At 31.0% G+C, this 24,310-nt stretch overlaps 1 protein-coding gene and 1 pseudogene across 1 annotated transcript; one reads left to right on the top strand and one right to left on the bottom strand.

Moving 5' to 3' along the window:
• Window positions 1–12,538: 12,538 nt before the first annotated feature.
• LOC110632528 (beta-galactosidase 15-like) lies at window positions 12,539–16,433 on the top strand. Its single transcript, XM_058145910.1, has 15 exons — window positions 12,539–12,739; window positions 12,820–13,028; window positions 13,116–13,275; window positions 13,387–13,530; window positions 13,623–13,817; window positions 13,922–14,009; window positions 14,105–14,223; window positions 14,315–14,476; window positions 14,561–14,757; window positions 14,861–14,964; window positions 15,056–15,165; window positions 15,257–15,484; window positions 15,576–15,790; window positions 15,879–16,152; window positions 16,237–16,433. Exons 1-15 carry the CDS (start codon window positions 12,551–12,553, stop codon window positions 16,345–16,347), a joined length of 2,505 nt encoding a protein of 834 aa, XP_058001893.1. The 5' UTR covers window positions 12,539–12,550; the 3' UTR covers window positions 16,348–16,433.
• Window positions 16,434–16,760: 327 nt separating this feature from the next.
• LOC131179494 (splicing factor U2af small subunit B-like) lies at window positions 16,761–17,520 on the bottom strand (annotated as a pseudogene).
• Window positions 17,521–24,310: the final 6,790 nt, after the last annotated feature.

Raw genomic sequence — 24,310 nt, 5'->3', positions numbered from 1 at the left:
ATCTTGCATGCAAAGAAGCCATCACTCTGGCTTTGGACAAAGGCTTTTCCAGAATTGTCAATGAAGGTGATTCCCTGTCCATCATCCAAGTATTACTAGGATCAGCAGCTCCAACTTGAATTCAAGGTTTAATTAATGATATTCTAGCTTTAGTAGCTAATTTTCAGAAGTGCTCCTTTTTGTTTATTAGAAGTGAGGCTAATATTCAGGCTCATTCCTTAGCCGCTAACTCTCTCAGGAATTCTTCCTTCTTATGTAATCTTTGGAGCAAGTTCTTGTAAACTCCTTGTTATCCCTTGACAGTCCTTAAATGTCAATTATGATGATCTAAAATAATATTTATTAAAAAAAAATATAGAGAGCCAAGTCGTGATTGGCAAGCCTTATCTTTCATAGAGTGTTAAGATTATTCGGATAGTTTCAAAATGTAAATGAGTATATCCCTAGCGTTTTCATTGAGAAATAAAAAGAGATGGGATCTCAAGTGTGACATATTATTCTGCAATAGTTAAACGTAAAACATACTGATTTAAACGAGAAATCTGTATGTACTCCTTTACAGAATATCTTCTTAAGGAGACTACTTTGTATTCTTTTATTACTTTGGTGTCCAACTCAGTAAAATCTTAAGAATTTTGTCAGATAAAATCAATATAGTAAAAAATTTCTTTAGACTTAATTCTTGAGCTGATAGAAATAGAACTTTCCTAAAGATGGGTAAATAGAGAATTGATCTTTAGCAGGGAGAATTTGATCTCTAGCAAGAAGTATTTGTCTATCTATTAAAAAATAATTCAAAAGCTTATAGTCAATGGTAAATCTTTTTTTCTCACGATGTTTTATGATTTTTTTTGTCATATAAAATGTTTGGCATATCCAATTAGAATTAATTAGCTATTTTTTAATTAATAAACATTTAATGTATTTTCTTATAAATGAGTAAGAAATTAGATTTAATAATAATTTCAAGTAATTTATATAATTTTTAAAAATCTAATCATTCCCTCTTCCTTTTAGAATAATATTATCTTCTTTTAAGAAGGAACCTTTTTACGGGTAAAATAATTAAAATAAAGAACATAGCACAAAAGGGGTAAGAGAAAGCTTGCATCCAATTCCTACAATAATGAATATGAGCGAAATACAATTAGGTTAGATAAAAAGATGAGAATAGTGCAATTATTTAGGGGTATTTAGGGAATTTCGGATGATAATAAAACAAAAAAGATAATTGCCCTATATCGTAGGTTAGAAAACTACTAATCACAAGCCAAACAAAACAAAAGTAAAATTGGGCCCCACTGACACGTGTGAATGTAGGATTGGTTCTTTTCTTTGAAGCCACGTGAATCCGAGTTAACCCGTTCGGCTCAGACCGAGTTGCATGTCTGACAATGACCGGTCCGTGTTGGGTTATTTATTTTCTTTAATTTTAGACGTGTGAAGATGTTGACCCATTTTTCAATTATTAATAAAATTGGTTCTTTTCTTTCAAACGTCGCCCTATATAATAAAATTATATATATATATTGATTTTATAGTCTTCTTTTAATATTAAAATAATTTTAAAAAAAGATATATAAAAAATTGAACCTTTGATTTTTATATTATAAAATAAATATTTAGTTATTCAATTAATAATCCAATTGTAATTTACTTTATTGAGGCTTTTTTAAAAAAAAAAAAGATAATTTGATAATGTTTTTTATTTTTTAAGAAAATTATAATTTTCATTTATCATGAAAAATAAGAGAAAACATAGAAATGTGTTCAACTATAAATAATAAAAAATAATTTTTTAATTTAAAAAATAAAAAATTATTCATATCTATTATAATTAAAAAATAAATTATTGTAAAACATATTTAAAAATTTTATTTTATTTTTAAATTTTTTAATATATGTTATCATTTATTTTATAATAATATGATTTTTTTATCAATTTAAATAAATATTTTTCTAAATAATTATTTAATTTTAGATAATAAAAAATTATAGCATAATTTTGATCATAAAACAGTTATGATTTTTCATTTGAAAAATAATTGAAAACTAGAATCTTTATTATAAAGGAAAGTTGTTTTTCAAATTTTAGTTAAAATTTAAAAAATTGAAAAATTAATTTTACAATTCTCCTTTTGAAAAATTGGCACATATAAGCATAAAACTCTATTTTTTAATTTAAATTTTTTGTTTCAAAAAATTACCCAAATTTTCATAATTAAACAGGAATTAAGTTTCTCACTCTATCCACACATTTCAAATAATAATAAAAAAAATAACAAATCTACCTTTTATCCCAAAATATTATATTTGATTGGCATCCATGCTTCATCAAGCAATACTGTAAGATCCATCATGCTTTTATGGGTACTAATATCAAAAAAATCAATAATAAAAATTAGTCTTTCATATTTAAAAGGTAGGACATGAATGTACACCAATAAAATTGAACATTATCGTAAAATTTTTATAATTATTTCTTTTCAACTTTATGCTAATTTGAAATAGAGGTGTGTAGTTTCGATTTAGTTTAGTATTTATTTAGGAATCAGAATTAAATTAAAAATTCAATATGATTCCAATTCAATTCTTTATTGTTTTGATTTCGCTTCAGTTTGATACGATTTTCGGTTCTTAAAGCAAATTTATGTAATTATTTTATTAAAAAATCACATTTGAATTAGTATTTAAGTTTTGAATTAGTTATTAATACATAATACATCATATAATATATCTTTTAACTATTTCTAAATTATATAATATTTAATTATAAGGTGTATATATAATTTAGAATTAAATATATTATATTATATGATAGTATAATATATCATATAATATATATTTTAATAATGTATTGATTATATAATATTTATATTTAAGAATTAATATAAAAATAATATAATAGTATATTTATAATTAAAAATTATAAGATAATTTAATGTGTTTGTGATTAAAATTATTAAAAACTATAAAAAAATAAAATATAATATTAGATTGTATTTAGTTCATAATTATATATGCATATATGAATATATATAATTATATTGAAAGTATATGATATATCAAAACAAATATAAGAAAATAAATGTATAAATTCGATTTTTAGTTTGATTCTAGTTCGATATGATTTCAGTTTGATTTTTAATGTAGAATTAGAACTGAACTAAAGTATCAAAAAAAAGTTTTGATTTAATACGATTTTTGTCGATTTAGTACGGTTCTTTAATTCGATTCTGTTCCTCCAATAACTGAGCACAATCCTACTTAGAAGTAGACCCATTGAATCATATAAATTAAAATTGCATTGATTAAAATCAATTTTAAATTATGTCCAACTTATTGAAATTAATCAGTTTAATTTTAGATTAAAATTATATTTTTCTTCTTAAAATAAAAATTTTTAAAAATCAGTTATCAGATTTAATGAAAATTAGATAAAATCTAATCGAAATTGAATTTAAATCAAAACTAAAGAGACTATGGTTTAATTTCAATATTAAAAAAATAATTTCAATTTCTTTAAACTCAAAAAAAAAAAACCTAAAACAGCTGTTTTCGGTCTAAACCACACCGATCGGACCGGTGGCAACCTTATTTAGAAGCAGCTGCAAATGAAGAAGAACCTTTATTTAATTTGTTGCTTTTAGTTTGTGCCCAGAAGCAAAAATTTTATTTTATTTTTATTGAGAAATTAAAAAAAAAAAAGTAATCTTTAATTGTTCATCTCGTTTTAAACTGTCATTATTAAAGCAATAAAAATAAAGCAGGTAAGTGTTGCTTTTATTCAATAAATATTGACAAATTCTTCTCTTTTATTACTATCATTTTCCTCTTTGCCTTTATGAAAACAAAAGATGGAATAATTTAAGAAATTAAATCTAATGATATCATCGATGAAAATGGAATTATTTTTTTAATACAATAATTGATTCAACCATATAATATTATAGCCAAAGAAGATTTTCTTCATTGAAAATGATTGGCAATATGATATAGGCTGTGATATGAAAATAATTAAAATTTTGATTACTTTAGTCCTATTTATTGATGGATATTTTTTTTTAATTACTTGGTCCAAAATATTAACTATCAAAATAATTAATAATTATATTTTTACATAATTATTTTTTTAATAACAGAAAGAACTTGAAACTTACTGTAAAACCAATAAAATTTAACTAAGCGATATTTCAATATTGTAAATTTCGAGTTGAAATATCATTTAAAGTTAATTATATAGAAAATAATTCATTCCAAAATTATATAGGGATGATGATTATTCCCAAACCAGATCAGATTCACCTTGAATCTGTTCAATTTTCCTTAACCCTGATATTATGCAGAATGATGATGGAGAGAATGTCTCCCCCGATAGTTTATTATTACAATTATTTATTAAAAAATAATTTATTTTTATGTATTTATATATTTAATTTTATAATATATATTAAAATTATATTTAAAACTTATACTTTTGATTTATAATTTATTTTTAATTAATAAATTTATATTGTATAATAATAAATGAATAAAGATAAAATTTTTCGTGAAAAACCTACAAAAGAAAGTCTCTATCCCTATTTCGATCCACTATGGATTGCAAGGATGAAAAAGCTATCATCATTCCTAGAGACTTGACATCGCCATTACATTAGTATTTAAAATATTAAGTGCAGCATCAGTAGGTTGAACAAGTTTCTCTACCGTCTAAGCAGATTGTATAACAGCAGTAGCAAGAAGATCAACCACCTTATTCCCCTCACCAAAAACACACTGTATAAGTGCACTTCCCATGGTTGATCCAACAACCACCTGTATTTTCAACACTTTCAAAGAATCTTTTTTGAAAATGCAAAATATTTAAAGAATCATTTTTTGATAAGCAACATATTTAAAGAATCTTTCTCTATGAAAAATCTGCTGCCAATTTAGCTAGAAACGCTTGATACAAAGACGTAAATTTCGCAGACCAATCCCTCCAGCCTTTTTAGGCCTTGCCAATTTACTAGATGAAGAAGTGCATCATATATTAATTTTTGAATACATCGTTTAAACTATGTTTGCAGGAGTTTTTGTTAAATTAAAAAAAAGAAAAGTATAATGTTTAATTAGATATAAAAAAAATAAATTAATTTTTCATGATTGAAGGTTTAACTTTCAAGAAACTAGAAATGGTTTTAATTTTTAAGCATTAAGAATATAATAAGTCACATGTAATTATAAATATTTTTAATGTTGAGCAAAAAATAAATCTCATTCTCTCGTATTAGAGAAAAAAGTAAAATGAGATTTGAAAGATAAGAGGGTGTTTGAATTGATTTATAAGTAGATAAAACCTATTTATAAATCGAAAGTTATAAGTAGATTAGTATTTGATTTAGCTTATAAGTTTAAAAAATTATTTAAAATTAGTCAGAAGTCATAAGCAACTTGTCTATTTATTTTAAAATTACTATTTGACTAAGTAAAAAAATTATATTATTCTTATAATTTTTAAAAATATCAATACTATCCTCGTTTTAACAACCACATCACTCAGTTATATATCTTTTTTGGTCGTTTCGATAAACTAGTTCTTTTTTACACGTACATTGCACGTGCATCTTATTATTTTTAACTAGTGTTTTTATTATTTTTAATCAAAATTTTAGAAATAATAATTTTAATTTAAAGCATAATTATTGTTCATTGAATATATCATTTTTATTATACAACACAAGTGATTCTATGTAATTTATATATATAAAAAAAATTATCATGTTGTCATTTTGAAAAAAAATTCAAATAATAAAAAATTAAAGTTTTAGTTATTATAACAGTATTATAACACCCCAAATTTTTAATTAATTATTTTGTGTTAATACTGATAAATTTATTAATATAATTATTTAGGTGATCAGAGTCAGCCATCTTCCTTCACCCAACCGCCACAGTAGTCCCTGGTTGATCAGTAAGTAGATATTGATTTTATTTATGATTTCAATATTATTATATATTCAAGGCATGCACATGCATCATCTATAAGTATATGTATATAGCTATTATAGGTACGCTTTGTGTTGCATTATTATTTAATGAAATTGATGTGAATGTCGCCTTAGGGTAATTTGGAGCTGTGTGTGTGCAGGTGTGCGTAAGGTGTGGTATTGGATATGGGTAAGACGGACAGATCGGCTTGAGCTAGTTTCGCTAGGGGCTCGGTCCTTTTTGTAATAAGTCGGGGTGAGTACGGCTTTGAGTTGAACTCGCTGACCCCAGCATTTGGATTATTAAGAGAAAGTCCGACTCGAGTTGATCTCGTTGACAGAGGTTGGAATTAAGAGAGCTGTGTAGGGGATCAGCTCTCATATATATATATATATATATATATATTTGATTGATGTGACATACGGGTGTGTGAGTGCTCTAAATTATTCTTTGTTGGAATATTATTTGAACTTGGTTGAATGTATTGATATATGCTGTATTTCATCCTTAAAGATGCATTAGCCCTAAATAGTTATAGAAATTATATTTAAAATCAATATTTTACTATATGAGTCGAATGCTCACTCCTGTTCACCCCCTTTTTTTTTTCTAAGATACAGGAGAATTCGTTTTGTGATTAACCTGCTTCCTTTCTCGTAGATCTATTAGTAGCAAATATCAGTGTTATACAGTATTGATTACAAATCTAGAACTCCGCATGTATTAGAAGTATTTTAATTGGTTTGGGACTGTAATAGTTTATTTATTTTTTAAATTGTAAACCTAATAATTATACGTGTATGGATATATGGAATGAGTATTTGTCTTGGATGAGGGAGCTGAGCTCCCATTTAATTAAATTGTTGTGTTGAGTATTATGAGGGTGAGTTGAGCTCCCCAAATGGATATATTTTGTTATTACAGATCGGGTGAGTCAAGAACTCCTCGTTGGATAGTCCAAGTTGTGGCTGGACTCTATCTGATTAGTTTCTTAAATTGGGACTTAGAGTATGGGCTTCATGGTTAGGCTAGAATAATTAGGCTAGCATAGGGGCCTTATACTAAACCAAGTCCTAATGCCGGTCCGGCCCATAATTTGAGTCATGACAAAGTTGGTATCAGAGCTTAGGCTCCAGATTCATGAAAAAGTATATACCTAGAGTTGTCACATGCAGAGTATAGGATCCTATTTTGTCTTCTTTTTGTAATTCTTTATTTTTAGACTCTGTGTTATTCTTTGGGTAGTATAAGAGTGCTTTAGTTTAGTGTTTCGATTTCCGTGGAGTATATGGTGATGTGAACTAGGGCTAGCAGATGTGTTGAGGTCTGCCATGGAAATACGTACTCCAAGAAGTTTTGTGTTTTTATCAGTATGGGGCTAGATGGCGTGCCTATCTAGCATAAAGCATGAGTACATAAATGTGAGTTATGGCAGTATAGTTGCCCTAGATAGGGGCGAGGGTAATGCTACTGGCAGTCATCAGTGGATAGTCTACTCAGAATAAGTTTATGATATTAGTGGGTTTAAGAGAGATAAGAGATTAGGAAACCTAGTCTGTTGGGGTGTACCTTAGTAACTATGCAATATTCTCGATGTTTGTACTGTAAGCTGCAGATTCAGTACCAACATGGGATTATTGTGTAGAGCTGCGTACTTTCCCATGATGAGGGTAGTTATAAACAGCCTTTGTTTTGGTACAGTTATGCCAGAACATAGTTCTATTTCTGCAGAAGAGTTTGAAACTACTAGTTAGGGGTTATCTAGAATATTGAAGGTCACAGTTAGGCAGTAACTAGAGTCAGTGGCTTGGTTATCCTAGCATAAACTAGAGTTATATCAGGAGTTGCCATAAGATTAGAGATTTTAGTATAATCACAAAGTAAAGGTAATACCTATAGAGTGAGACCATCTGGTTTCTGATATGGGGTCTTAGATAGTTTTAGCATTACAATGGACATTTTGCCTAAAGTTTAGTAAAAATAGTATCTTCTTTGTGTGACAATAAGGCACAGAGTATGACTATGCTTCCTTAAAAGAAGACCGGATGCTATGAATGATGTTCATAGCCTGTGAAATGACGCTTTAAGGGGTTTGCAGTATGATAAGAGAGCAGATAGCTTGACATGGTTGTAGCAAGGTGGCAGATGCAGTATCTCTTTTGCAGTCAGTTGAGACGTAGGGTATGGTCTTATCCTTTTAGAAGAGATAGAAGGTTACTACTAATGATGGTGACCTATGGAACAGTGTCCTAGATGAGATTGTAGAGTGTGGTACAGAGTTGTTGACTCAGGTGTCCTGAAGAGGGTACAAGTTCCATTATAGGAACCATAAGTGATCGAATCATAATGGATGAAAGGTCTGTGAATTGAATGATGGGTTATGGTACTCAGTATCTTAAGTTTTGGCTAGTTGAGTTGATATTGGAAAATAGAATCCCTGTAGATCCCCTCTTCAAAATAGTAAAGGGTAGTATATAGTCCAATGGACAGAAACAAAGATCACATAGTGAATATATGACTGCTATTCCCTGAGTTCCTCCTTAACTTTTTATTGCTCGAGACAAAAGTATACTCTAAGTAAAGGAAAGGATAAGGACGAAAGTTAGCATAGATAAATCATAAAATCTGTATATATAAAAAAAAAAGTGCAGAAGAGAAAGAAAAAATAGTTGGATCAAATGCAGCAGGAGAAATAACCTAAATGCTAGTAGCAATACTAGGTAGAGTGGTTAGAGGACCAATTCTGAGTTATATCAAGGTGTTGATGACTTGATAGAGACAATGAAGGGATATAAGCTTCTAACATGACAGTCAGGTCAAGAAAGAGAATAGAGCTAAAGAATAGAATAGTTAAAGTTCGGATTTGGGTAAGATAAAAGGAGTTGGCTAAAGAACAAACTGAAAGGCCCAAATTGGAATAAGAATAGGAAGAGCAGAGTTGAGATATAGAGGAGGCAAAGTGCAGTTCTAGAAAGGTAACAAGTTAAATAGAAAAGTAAGGATAGAGAAATTAGAAAAGGATGACATTAGGGAGAATGTTTGTCAAGGTATAGAACCTAGAAGTGCAGAACTCAAAGCAAGTCATAATTGATATAGTATTAGTATCCAGATCATGGAGCTCAGAGTTGTAAGATCTGGAATAGATTTTTTCTGTTTTCTGTCCCTAAGATAAAATGAGGGGCAATGGGACAAGGACTTTTTAGATTGTTAATAGTATGAGAAAAGCTAGGTGAGGTATGCAACCAAAGTAGGTAGTAATCAGAGGGTGTGCAATGGTAACTTGAATTATCTTATCAGACAAAGAAGCAAAGTCAGTAGATAGTAAATTGAATAAAACTCAACCTAGTGGATTCAAATATGCCTAATGAGAGAAAAGAATGAGGGATAATGGCACAAAGATTTGATGCTAGAATTCAAAATAGTGAGACCTAGAGTTTGTTATCGGGAGTTAAGCAAGTGTTTTCAGTGTGACCAACTAGGTAACTTTGAGAGGAAACATGAGTGGCAGTTTGATAATAGGTAATAGAACAATAGTAGAGGACATGATAGGTATAAATGTTACTCTCAAGTTGCTAAGAAGTGCGAAAATCAAAGTAATGAATGAAAGGCTAGAGATAGCTCTGGAAGGATTTGATAATGAAATGTATCTTCCAGAATACCGCAGAAGGCAGAAATATAAGATAATAATGCTAGCTATGAAATACAAATGGAGTATAAACAGATAAAGTAAATTATGAGATTATATGCCATGCAAAGCAGCGGTACAATAAAGAGTTGGTGCACCAAAATCCTGTAGGTAGAGCACAATAATTGCGAAGAGATGATGAAAATTAAAGAGGAGGATCAAGAGATATGGATAAATTTGAGACTAAAGTCTGAAAAGCTATAGGCAATAGATGTGGCTATATTAAGAAGAATGAATGCATAAAGTATCTTGTCTAGGATTGTAGTACAACACCCATTTCTCACTACCATGATAGTGCAGGTAGAAATTATAGGTTCAAGGATACCTATCTAACCATGAAGAGTAATTCCCTACAAAGGATAGTGGAGAACGATAATGTTTGGATATGTTAAGAAGGAGATACAGGAAGAATCATCCATGGTGAATGGCTTATGTTCCATAAAATAAGAAGTAGGTTAGTACTATAGTATGATATTATATGGTAAATGTGCTGGTGGAAACCAATCGCAGAGTTAGAATTTTGAAAGTAATGGAGTTAGCAATCAAGTTAGAATTAAGAAATAACAAAAATGTGTATTTTCATATTCTTAGAGTGGAAGAGTTTAGTTTTGATGATGACAGGAGTGTAGCGCCATACAATCTAGTGTCAGCCATAAGTGCTAGAAAGATGTTAAGGCTTGGCTGGCAAGGTTATTTGGCACTAGTAAGGAACACATCTATTAAAGGTGTCAATGTGGAAGATGTTCCTATTGTCAAGGAATTTGTGGATGTATTTCCTGAGAAGCTTCCAAGGTTATCGCCAGATAGGGAGATAGAGTTTCGCATAGACATTGTGCTGAGTACAAACCACATTCTATGCCACCTTACAGGATGGCACCAGTAGAGTTAAAAAAATTGAAGGAGCAGTTGCAAGAGCTTTTGGACAAGAGTTTCATTTGGCCAAGCACTTCACCTTGGGGTGCTCCTGTTCTGTTTGTGAGGAAGAAGGGTGGATCTTTGAGATTGTGTATTAATTATAGACAATTGAACAAAGTGACTATTAAGAATAAATATTCACTTTCTCCGATTGATGACTTGTTTGATCAGCTACAAGGCGCCAACTACTTTTCAAAGATAAACCTACGATCAAGCTATCACCAGCTGAGGATTAGAGGTGATGATGTGCCAAAGACAACGTTCAGAGCTAGGTATGGTCATTATGAGTTCCTTTTGGACTCACTAATGCACCAGTGGCCTTTATGGACTTAATGAACAGGGTGTTTAGGTCGTTCCTAGATTGCTTTGTTATGACAATTATAATTTTTAATTATTTGGGTCGTGACGGTTATAATTTTTAATTATTAAAATTCTGCAAGTATATATCAACAATATGAAAAAGAGAATGTCATAAACACTTTATTGAGAATACTATATACATTTTTTTGAAACGTTGTAAATATTTTCTTTGGGTTGTTATAATATTTCTTAGTAATTGATTTATATTATCTTATAAGTAAAATTATAAATTAAAATTAAAATTTGTTTCAATTTGTATATGCGACCAATTATGAGTACAAAAATTATTAAAAAATTGCTAGCACTTATCTTTAAAATATAATCATACAAAAAATATAAATATTTTGATAGTGGGATATTTCACTTTTACCATTAAAAAAGAATATATATATTATTGAAATATAATTCCCTTTTTCACGGAAAACACTTTTTTAAAAAAATTAATATATTTTTTATATTTATCATCTTCCCTCTTCCCCTTCGTGTGTGTATATGTATTGTATTTTTATTTTTTATTTATTAATTTATTATTTTAATTAGTAACTAATTAAAATTAAATAACTAATTAAAATTATAATTTTAACTAATTAAAAAGTTTAAATTTATATAAATATTAAAATTAATTTATAGAATTTAGATTAATTATATTTTTTATTTATCTTATTAATTTATCATTTTAATTAATTACTTTTTATTAAATTTTATATTTAATTGAAATTAAATATAAATAGGACTAAGAAGTTGAAATTTATATAAATTTTAAAATTAAAAATTTTAAATTTCTACAAATACTAAAATTAATTTATAGATTATAAATTAATTATATTTTTTTTATTTTTCTTATTAATTTATTATTTTAGTTAATTACTTCTTATAAAATTTTATATTTAATTGAAATTAAGTATAAGCAAAACTAAAAATTTTAAATTTGTATGAACTCTAATAATCAAGAATTTTAAATTTATACAAACATTAAAGTTAATTTAAATAATAAAAATATAAATATAATTAATTTAAAAAATGAATAGCATTTGACAAAGCCAATGCTCTCCTTCTCACATTTATATATAATATAGATATAAATAAAAATATAGATTAAGTTTTTTTTAAGTATCTTTTAACCAAATACTGAAATTGTTTAAAAGTTAATTTTAAATAATTTTATCAAATAATTAACTGTTAATTTTTAAATTAATTTATAAATTAAAAATATATTTTAATTTAAAAGTAAAAAAAAAAAAGAGTAAAAATCACAATTTCTTATATGGTCTGCATGTGGTATGTGTTCGCGAAAACCCCATAGATGATATAAGGCTGAATAAACCGATCTTTCATTCGAAATAAACTTATGGCTGCTCAATAATTTGAACTCAATTTAGATTGTTGAGAAAGAAAATAAAAAAGGTTAAACAAATAAGGAAGAAGTTTGTTGAGAATTGAAATTGTACTGCTTGAAGATAAAGATTTGGATATATTTATTCTGTTTAAATTTATCTGTAATTGTAATTTGGATATTGCAGAAGATTTTATTAACAACTTTATTTTCATTTTTTTTTCTTCTATAAATACTGGGGGTTATCGGTGTTGTTATTATGCTTCATCCATTAATCTTATTCTCTAATGGACATGAAGATGGGTTCTTCTTCAAGATTTAATTGCTGTGCAATTTTGTTTTGTTTTACTTTTCTCACCCTTAATCTCTTTGCTTCTGCTACAATTGTTTCTCATGATGGAAGAGCCATAACCATTGATGGCAAACGTAGAGTTTTGCTATCCGGCTCTATTCATTATCCAAGAAGCACAGCTGAGGTATGCTTCCTTAGTGAATAAAAGGCTTACGATGATTTTGCCTACATATATCTAATCTGAACTTGTTTTGTTTTTGGTAGATGTGGCCAGACCTCATCAAGAAATCAAAAGAAGGTGGATTAGATGCCATTGAAACATATGTTTTTTGGAATGCTCATGAGCCCACTCGTCGCCAATATGATTTCAGCGGTAATCTTGATCTTGTAAGGTTCATCAAGACTGTTCAAGCTGAAGGTCTTTATGTTGTTCTTCGTATTGGACCTTATGTTTGTGCTGAGTGGAATTATGGGTAAGGACTTTGCATAAATAATTTACAAATTATTTTGATTACTTAATTTTATGAAGCTACCGTAATTCTTTTTTTCACTTAAATTAGAGGATTCCCCGTGTGGTTGCACAACATGCCTGGCATTGAACTACGCACCGCCAACGATGTGTTCATGAATGAGATGCAAAACTTCACAACCTTGATAGTTGATATGATGAAACAAGAAAACCTTTTTGCTTCTCAAGGAGGTCCAATTATTATTGCCCAGGTATATATAATAATATTATACCTTTTATATTTTGTATTCTATAAATTTTTAATTTTCTTGTTTTATTTGATAATATAATAATTTATCTGAAATATATACATAATTATATAGATAGAGAATGAATATGGGAATGTGATGTCGCCATATGGAGCAGCAGGAAAGGCATATATTGATTGGTGTGCTAATATGGCCGATTCTCTCCATGTTGGAGTCCCATGGATCATGTGCCAACAAAGTGATGCTCCAGAGCCAATGGTATCAATTTTTTTTTTAATTTTAATTAGAAATTAAAATACTAATTTTGTTTACAATTAATTAACGATTATAATATTGTCATTAATTATCAGATCAACACATGCAATGGTTGGTATTGCGATTCATTCACACCTAATAACCCTAATAGTCCTAAAATGTGGACTGAAAATTGGACTGGCTGGTTTAAGAGCTGGGGTGGCAAGGATCCTCATAGAACTGCTGAAGATGTTGCTTTCTCTGTTGCTAGATTTTTCCAAACTGGAGGCACTTTCCAAAATTACTACATGGTTTGTTTTTATTTCTTCAATTATTTTTTAACTTAATAAATATATTATTTATTATATGCTTTTCATATAAAATGTCCTCTCTTTATTTTTTTAATTAATTGCAGTACCATGGTGGGACTAATTTTGGGAGAACAGCTGGTGGTCCATATATCACCACCTCTTATGATTATGATGCACCCCTTGACGAATTTGGTAATTAATAATATATTTCTTTTTCTAATTTTTTTTCTATATATCATCATAAATAAATACTCATAAATATATACCAAAATGAAAATTTTCAACAGGAAATTTGAATCAACCAAAATGGGGACATTTGAAGCAGCTTCATGAAGTCTTGCATTCCATAGAAGAAACTCTTACTCATGGCAACATTACCACAATTGACTATCACAACTCTGTCACGGTACACATAATTTAGTTTATTTTTCATAATTTTTTATTTATTTTTTGAATTCTTTTCGTAATTAATATGTAGTATTTGATTTTGTAATTAGGCAACTATTTATGCAACTGAGAAAGTATCAAGCTGCTTTTTGGGAAATGCAAATAGCACTTCAGATGCTACCATTGATCTTCATGGAACTAAATACACAGTTCCCGCATGGTCTGTTAGTATCCTTCCTGATTGTCAAAATGTAGCTTATAATACTGCCAAGGTAATCTTCAATTTCTTTAAAATCAACTTGTAATTTTCACTTATTGTTATTGATTGAAAACCCCAACCCTCACCATGCCTATAGGTGAAAACACAAACTTCAGTAATGATAAAGAAAAAGAACCAAGCTGAAGATGAACCCTCTTCTCTTAAATGGTCATGGAGGCCAGAGAACACTGATAGAACTGTAATTTTGGGGAAGGGGCATATTCAAACTAGCCAACTTCTTGATCAAAAAGCTGCAGCTAATGATGCTAGTGATTATCTTTGGTATATGACAAGGTAATTAATTTCAAGTTCAATCAATGTTATCATATCTTCTTCTTCTTAATTTTTTTTTTCTTACTAGTAATTGCTATTTGTTTACTAATTTATTTGGTAACAGTGTGCACCTTAAGAAAGATGATCCAATTTGGAGCCGTGATATGTCTCTTAGAGTGAATGGCAGTGGTCAGATTCTTCATGCATATGTTAATGGAAAATATCTTGGTATGTATTGAAAACTTAATTAGTATAATAATGATATTATTAATTATAAGTCTTTTATCATCAATTACAAATATAATTTGTTTGATTTTAGGTTCTCAATGGGCAAAATATGGCGTTTTCAGTGATGTCTTTGAAAAGAATATCAAGTTGAAATTAGGGCATAACCACATCAGTTTACTCAGTTCAACAGTTGGATTAGCGGTACAATTAATCTATATATTTAACAAAATTGAAGTATTTATTAACATATTGGTCTTGGAAACAACTAATTAAACCTTCTTCTTGTTGACAGAACTATGGTCCTAAGTACGATTTGATAAAAACTGGAATTCCAGGTCCAGTGGAGTTGGTTGGTCGTAAAGGTGATGAGAGCATTATAAAAGATCTTTCTGCACATAAATGGTCGTACAAAGTTGGATTGCATGGCTTGGAAAATAAACTCTACAGCTTGGATTCACCACAAGCTTCCAAATGGCAAGAACATGATCTTCCCACAGACAGGATGATGACTTGGTACAAGGTAAATCATAACATATGACTTTTGTGTAAATAAATTGGAAGGCATATGTATTTCATGTTCTTGAATTTCTCATTACGATATATGATTTCAGACTACCTTCAAAGCTCCACTAGGAAAAGATCCAGTTGTGTTAGATATGGATGGTATGGGGAAGGGTTTTGCTTGGGTAAATGGTCATAACATTGGAAGATATTGGCCAAGTTTCCTTGCTGAGGAGGATGGTTGTAGCACTGAGGCATGTGATTACAGGGGTCCATATGATAACAACAAATGTGTCACTAATTGCGGGAAGCCAACGCAAAGATGGTGAGGAGCATTTCAACTACAAAAATTGATATATTTGTGCTTTCTTATATGGCTAATTTTTCTTTCTATTTTATGTCAAAAATAATAGGTATCATGTTCCTCGTTCTTTCATGGAAAATGATGTGAATACCTTAATTCTATTTGAAGAATTTGGTGGCAATCCAGCAAGAGTAAATTTTCAAACTATTACAGTTGGATCAGTAAGTGGAAGTGGTATTGAAGGAGATACAATTGAATTGTCTTGTCAAGGCCAACCAATTTCAGCAATTGAATTTGCCAGTTTTGGTGACCCTCAAGGGACAACAGGTTCCTTTGTCAAAGGAACTTGTGAATCAAAAGATGCATTATCAATCATTCAAAAGGTAATTATCATTCAAATCCAAATTAATTAGTATGGAATATTATACATTCAATCACCTTCACCCCTCCATTAATGGTTTTTGCAGGCATGTGTTGGCAAGGAGACCTGCAAAATTGAAGTCTCTAAAGGCGTACTTGGATCCACAAATTGTGACAGTAGCATTGTGAATACTCTAATTGTGGAAGCTCTGTGTTAATTAGTAGTAGGTTTTTTAGCGGTGATAATTTCAATTTTGTTCTCTATCGAGTGATTAAGATAAATTCTAAATGAATTAATAAAGGTTATTTTTTAATCTAATTATTTTTTATTTGCTTTCAATTTTCAAATGCTGTGTACATTCTAATACTCCAATTTAATTGGGCTAAACTTATTAAAATCGTTTTTGCTTAAGCCCCCTAAACTAATCCTAAATGCTACGTCACTGCCAGCACTTGAAGGGAGTGCCATCAAGTGTCAAATATCAATGTTTCAAGGAGCATAAAAGCATCTAAGCCTAGAAAAATTACCAATAAGGGGAAAATGCCAGACTTTTCCAGGTGGGAACAAGCTAACTTGGTCCCCCTCCCTGCTTCCCCTCCCTCTCTGTTCCATTGTTCTTTACTGCCTTCCCTAACTGGGATCTCTGTCATAACTGTCGTGCCTGTCCACACCCCTACAACTATTCCTACTGTACTGTGTCTTGGACTCACGCTCTGACTCCGGCTCCTGTTACCTCTATATCAACAGTGCCTTCTGAATTGTTTCCTCTTAACTCTCTCCCAATCAACTTCACATGCATGAAATTACAGTAAGCTCCAATTCTCCTCAAATTTGCTTGCACGTGGCTTCACGGAAATCAGTAATAGGAGAAAAATCAACAATAATCGAGGGTTGTAGAGCTTGCAATGTAGCAGTGCCTGCTGCTACTCCGCGAACTGGACATCCAATCACGTGGTCAGCGAGGCTATCCCAAACATTGAGGCTCTTGATCTCACCAAACTTGTTGAGTTCTTCGAAGATATTTTTGAAGAAGTCCCCTAAGTGTTCCCTGTAGAGCTTGCAATGCAGTGGTGGCCTGCTACTCCTCCGCGAACCAGACATAGACGTTGCCAATCATATGGTCAGCGAGGTTATCGCAAACATTGAGGCTCTTGATCTCACCAAACTGGTTGAGTTCTTCAAAGATATCATTGTAGAAGTCCCCGAAGTGTTCATAGATCTTTCGAGGGTCGATGGGCTGGCCCTGGGCATTGACGCCCGAGGTGCTTATGTCGGGGCATTGATAAATGTTGGACAAATAGGAGAGTTGGGGAGATTGTGGGGTTTGTGGAGGTGGGAGCAACGATCTCGTGGGCTGGTGGCATGGCCCTATCTTGAAATAGAACGACATCCTTAAACCATTAGTTAAAAATATTAATTTTGAATCTATTTAATTTAATGTATGATTAATAAAGTATTTGATAATTCAATAATTGAAAATTATATGATTATGTAAATTGATAAATAAAGATATATAAGATTTTTTCATAAATATTTTATTTAAAATAATTGTAATTTCATAAATACCTAATTAATTGTAATTGAATGATTTTGCCTGATTATGATGGATTTTTTAAGTATTTCAAAATTACTCCATCGAATTATAAATATTAATATCGATTTAATTATATCTACTAATTGATAATGGTAGATTTAGTGCAATTGTAATTTAATGATTTTTCTCGATTATGATAGCTTTAATTTAATTGTAATTTAATGATTTTATTCTATTTTTAATAATTTAATACAACATCATAATTTATAATCTATACTTATATAAAAGTGAAAAGGGCAACAATGGAAGAGACAAAACTATCCCTAATCTTTTACATATTAAATTATTCATCATCCAATTTCTCTTGAGGCATGGTCTAACAGTACGTGCATTTTCTAAGAGGAGACATTGCAGATTCTGAAGCTATCATCAAAGGGTATGTAGATTCATTAGGAAGGCATGGCTTTATCAATTGCCTTGGCTTACAAGTACGCCCTTATCATAAACCTCTCACCATGGATTTTTTGTTTTTTTTTTAAGGCTTCATTTTCTTTCAAATTTTCATTTTTTATAACAATTTTTAAAAAAAAAATGTTATTTTGACAATAATTTTTATTGAGTAATAAATTTTAATTTGTAAAATTAAAATATTTCATATCACATTTATAGTATTTTATTTATAATATATTTTTAGGTGTATTGATTGTGTTACGGTTGACAAAAGACTAATCCCCTCTAATAATGGACGTGTAAAGTGAAGACCTCCCTAAGCTGTTGACTTCACGAATTGAACACTTATCAATTCATGCAGTACACGTTCAATAATACAATAAAGGATGTAATTTTCACTTATTGTTATTGATTGAAAACCCCAACCCTCACCATGCCTATAGGTGAAAACACAAACTTCAGTAATGATAAAGAAAAAGAACCAAGCTGAGGATGAGCCCTCTTCTCTTAAATGGTCATGGAGGACAGAGAACTCTGATAGAACTGTAATTTTGGGGAAGGGGCATATTCAAATTAGCCAACTTAGTGATCAGAAAGCTGCAGCTAATGATGCGATTGATTATCTTTTGTATATGACAAAGGTAATTAACTTCAACTTCAATCAATGGTTATTACATCTTCTTCTTAATTTTTTCTTATTAGTAATTGCTATTTGTTTACTAATTTATTTGGTAACAGTGTACACCTTAAGAAAGATGATTCAATTTGGAGCCGTGATATGTCTCTTAGAGTTAATGGCAGTGGTCAGATTCTTCGTGCATATGTTAATGGAAAATATCTTGGTATGTAATGAAACCTTAATTAGTATAATAATGATATTATTAATTATAAATCTTTTATCATCAATTACAAATATAATTTGTTTGATTTTAGATTCTCAATGGGCAAAATATGGCGTTTTCAGTGATATCTTTGAAAAGAATATCAAGTTGAAATTAGGGCATAACTTGATCAGTTTACTCAGTTCAACAGTTGGATTAGCGGTACAGTTAATCTATATATTTAACAAAATTGAAGTATTTAATAACATATTGGTCTTGGAAACAACTAATTAAACCTTCTTCTTGTTGGCAGAACTATGGTCCTAAGTACGATTTGATACAAACTGGAATTCCAGGTCCAGTGGAGTTGGTTGGTCGTTAAGGTGATGAGAGCATTATAAAAGATCTTTCTGCACATAAATTGTCGTACAAAGTTGGATTGCATGGCTTGGAAAATAAACTCTACAGCTTGGATTCACCACAAGCTTCCAAATGGCAAGAACATGATCTTCCCACAAACAGGATGAAGACTTGGTACAAGGTAAATCATAACATATGTTATGACTTTTGTGTAAATAAATTGGAAGGCATATGTATTTCAAGTTCTTGAATTGTTCATTACAATATATGATTTCAAACTACCTTCAAAGCTCCACTAGGAAAAGATCCAGTTGTGTTAGATTTGGAAGGTATATGGGGAAGGGTATTGCTTGGGTAAATGGTTATTAAAAGAGCAAGGCAAATGAATCTCACTTGCTTTTCATTACTCGTCATATAAAGGATATATATACAGAGTGTAGTTACAATAAAGATAGGAGTCTTATCTATATACACAGTGCAGTTACAATAAAGATAGGAGTCTTATCATCTTATAAGCTTATCAACATATCTAGTTTGTTATAGTAGATTGCATGGGATAGGATACCCTTATCATGCCCCCTCAATTCAAACCGTTTGAGGATTGAATTGTTAGCTTGTCACGAAGTTGGACATGTCTTATGCGAGAAACGGCTTTAGTGAGTAAATCAGCAATTTGATCTCTTGAGGAGATAAAACGAACATGTAACTCTTTCTTTGCCACTTTATCATGAACAAAATGGAAGTTAACTTCAATGTGTTTGGTACATGCATGAAACACCGGATTTGCAGATAAATAAGTAGCACCAATATTATCACACCAAAGATTAGGGACAGTTGTCGGTAAATAAGAAATCTCACGTAGCAAGGAGTGCAACCAAGTGGCTTCAGTAGTAGCAGCTCCAATGGCCCTGTATTCAGCTTCAGTTAACGATTTAGCCACTATCTTTTGTTTCTTTGTGCTCCATGATGCCAAGTTACGTCCCATGTAAATGGCATAGCCAGATGTGGATTTCCTGTCATCCAGGTTACTTGCCCAATCAGCATTCGTGTAGATATTGATGGCATTATTTTTAGACTTGGAGAGATAAAGACCATAATCTGCTGTAAGTTTAAGATAACGTAGAATACGTTTGACTGCACACCAATGATCCTCCATTGGATCATGAATATATTGAGATACTTTGTGAACAGAGAAATAAATATCCGGTCTGGTAAACTGTAAATATTGTAAAGAACCAACAAATCTTCTAAACAAGGCAGCATCTTTGGCTTTTTCCCCCTTGGCAGCAGTGAGTTTAATGTTGGGACACGATGGTGTTGTAATCCCTTTGCAGTCATGCATGTTAGTCTTATGTAGCAAGTCAACTATATATTTCTTTTGAGTTAACAAGAGACCATTTTGCATGAAAGTTGCTTCCAAACCAAGAAAGTAGTCTAACTGTCCAAGATCTTTAAGCATGAAATGGCGTTGTAGTTGATGAATAGTTGAAGCAAAAAACTTTGAATCACTTCCAGTTAACAAAATATCATCAACATATACTAAAATGATGGCATGAATAGAACCTTGTTTATAGATAAACAACGAGGAATCAGCATAAGATGGTGTAAAGTGTAATTAAACTAATGCATCTAGTAGCTTTTGGTACCATTGTCTAGGTGCTTGACGTAAACCATAGAGGGACCTCTTAAGATGACACACATGGTTGGGTTTTTCCTTGTCCAAAAAACCAGGCGGTTGCTCCATAAAAACTGAGTCATGTAGATCCCCGTGAAAAAAAGCATTTGATACATCGAGTTGCTTAATCGGCTAGTCATGAGAAATGGCAATAGACAAAATGACTCTCAAAGTGACTGGTTTAATGACCGAAGAAAAGGTGACAGTGAAATCAATACCAAGTCTTTGATGAAAACCTTTTGCTATAAGGCAAGCTTTATAGCGATCTACACATCCATCAGGTTTCTGCTTGATTCGAAAGACCCATTTACACCCAATGACATTCTGAGCAAGGGATCAAGGAACCAATTCCCATGTTCCGATTTTAAGATGTGCAGTAAATTTGTCATTCATGGCGTGAAATATAAATTTTACTAGTGAAAGAATCCAAGCAATAATATCCCTTATGCAATTTACTATAACCCAAAAAAATACATGGTGTGGAACGAGGAGCTAATTTATTTTTAGCATAAGGAGTGAGCCAAGGATAACAAAGTGATCCAAAAACACGTAATTCAGTATATTTTGGCTTAATTCTAAAGAGCAGTTCATAAGGAGTGGACAGTTGTGTTTGAATCAATGGCAAGCGATTTATGGTATACATTGCAGTTTCAAAGGCATAAGTCCAGTATTTGGCGGGTAAATTAACATGGTGTAATAAGGCCCTACCAGTTTCTATGATGTGTCTATGCTTTCTTTCAGCACAACCATTTTGCTCAGGTGTGTGAGGACAGGAAATGCATTGGGTAATACCATTATCTCTCAAGTGTTTAGTTAAGGCTTGAAACTCACCTCCCCAATCAACTTGGAAACTTTTAATTGGTAGGTCAAAATATTTTTCAATAATGTGACGAAATTTAATGAAAACGTTAAGCACTTCCGATTTTTGTTTCAAGAAAAAGATCCAACAATATTTGGTAAAATGATCATAAAAGAGAACATAATAACAACTACCATTAATAGAAGCAATAGGAGAAGGTCCCCAAACATCAGAGCAAATTAATTCTAAAGGTCTAGAAATAGGAGAATGAGAATCCACAAACGGCAACTTATGAGTCTTGCTAATATGATAAGCATTACAAGGAAAATTAACAGACTCATTTTTATAGAAAGCTAAATTATTTTTGGAAAGAACATGATCAATAATACGACGATTGGCGTGTGCCAAACGAGCATGCCAAGTCTCGAATTCCGCAACATTAGCAATAGGTTGAGCAACAAGAGTAGAAGAAAGTGGCATGAGGTAGAGACCATTGTTATTCTGGCCTTAATACAGTAACCGTTTCGTGCGGATATCCTTAATGACAAAGGAATCAGAGAAAAATTTAATAGACATAGAATTTTGGTTAGTCAAGGCATAAATAGAGAGCAAATTGCGATTCATAAAAGGAGAGCACAAAATATTATCAAATCGAAAGAAATTATTATTAGTACAAAAAACAGAAGAACCAACAGAAGAAATCGGAAGTGATTTACCATTTCCAAGTAAAATTTCATCAGTGCCATGATAAGGCAATTAGTGAGTGAGGTAACCACGATCAGCAGTCATGTGAAAATTAGCACCAAAATCAATAGTCCATTGCTGCGGTGGCATGCTTGTTGCAAAATTGGACATATGCTTAGGACGATTGGATGAGGTATGTGGTGTAGATGACTTCTTGGGAGTAGGACATTGTCTAGCCAAATGACAATTGCCATTACAATTGTAGCAAACAGTTGTAGGACTAATGGAAAAATGTTGCGAGGAAGTACTAGAGAAACACCCTCGACCACGGCCACCACGGCCATATCCTAAACGACGATTAGAATTGCTAGGATTGCCAAAAGATTTAAAAACTAATTGGGCAGTGGGAGAAACAGCAGAATCAAGAGACAAAGACTCCATTTTGAGATGATTCTCTTCACTCAAGAGCAAGGCATAGAGGTCATCAAACGTGATGGAAGTATTACGGGCTTCAATTGCTCTTGAAAATGGACAAAAATCAGGGCTAAGTCCATCCAAGATATCATTAACAAGTATATCCTCGAGCATAGGATAGTGTAGAGCAGCCAATTGATCAAAGAATGACTTAGTACGACGCATGTAATCATCAACAGATTCATTGCCCTTAGAGAAATGTTTCAATTATTTTCGAATTTGCTGAACCTGGGTTCGAGTGCCAGAGGCAAATATGTTATTGAGTTTTGTCCAAGCTTCTCCAGCAGTTTGAGCATTGATAACTTGCGGCAAAATACTTTCAGAGACAGAGCTAAAAATCCAACTAAGGACCAACTGATCCTCACGAAACCATCGATCATAAAGTGGATTAGCATCACCATTTTCTAATGTTTGAGATGGTGGAGTAAAGGAAACAGAGATGTGATTAGAGAGATTATAGCAATGTAGTAGGGGGTTTAAATTGAGCTTGCCATAGAAGATAATTGCTTGATGTAAGTTTGATAGAAATAAACTGGCTGACATTCAGATAAGTAAAAGCAGAAGCTTGAGAAGAAGATGAAGAAGAAAAGACTATGGCTTGTGTGTTATCAGCCATGTTTTGTGGCCTATGGCTCTGATACCATAAAGATGAAGGCAAATGAATCTCACTTGCTTTTCATTATTGGTCATGTAAAGGATATATATACAGAGTGTAGTTACAATAAAGATAGGAGTCTTATCTATATACACAGTGCAGTTACAATAAAGATAGGAGTCTTATCATCTTATAAGCTTATCAACATATCTAGTTTGATACAGTAGATGATATGGGATAGGATACCCTTATCAGTTATGGCATTGGCAGATATTGGCCAAGTTTCCTTGCTGAGGAGGATGGCTGTAGCACTGAGGCCTGTAATTACAGGGGTATATCTGATAACAACAAATGCGTCTCTAATTGTGGGAAGCCAACACAAAGATGGTGAGGAATTTTTTCATATAAATTTATTAATAAGAATACATATCTGCATATAGTGTTCTAAATATTTATTTTTGTGTTAATTTGATAGGTATCATGTCCCTCGATCCTTCTGTAACACCCCTAATTTTTAAATTACTTATTTTATGGGTAAATAATAATATTTTATTTTATTAAAATTTTGAAATTTTATTTGATATTTTAAGAATTTAGAAATCGGGTTCGATTTTTCAAAGTTAATAAACTTCGTTAATTTTTATAAATTAATTTAAAGACTACGTGGCAAAACTAAAAATATATTTGAACTCCAAAAATTTTTCTAAGTCTTCTGTAATTTTTTTGGAATTTTTGGGTCTCATTTTTTATCCCAGGACAAAGTAAAAATTTAATTTTGAGTATCCTGA

The sequence above is a fragment of the Hevea brasiliensis genome, chromosome 4 (genome assembly GCF_030052815.1).
Source record: "Hevea brasiliensis isolate MT/VB/25A 57/8 chromosome 4, ASM3005281v1, whole genome shotgun sequence".
In the NCBI taxonomy this organism is placed as follows: domain Eukaryota; kingdom Viridiplantae; phylum Streptophyta; class Magnoliopsida; order Malpighiales; family Euphorbiaceae; genus Hevea; species Hevea brasiliensis.
Note: the sequence above shows the minus strand (reverse complement) of the source record. Positions and strands in the feature narration are given on the sequence as shown.

Bases quoted from the DNA above. Each gene is read 5' to 3' on its own strand.
- LOC110632528 (XM_058145910.1), top strand. From the start codon at position 12,551: ATGGACATGAAGATGGGTTCTTCTTCAAGATTTAATTGCTGTGCAATT. The intron at 14,224-14,314 runs GTACACATAATT...TTTTGTAATTAG, and splicing joins ACTATCACAACTCTGTCACG to GCAACTATTTATGCAACTGA. The intron at 14,477-14,560 runs GTAATCTTCAAT...CCATGCCTATAG, and splicing joins TAGCTTATAATACTGCCAAG to GTGAAAACACAAACTTCAGT.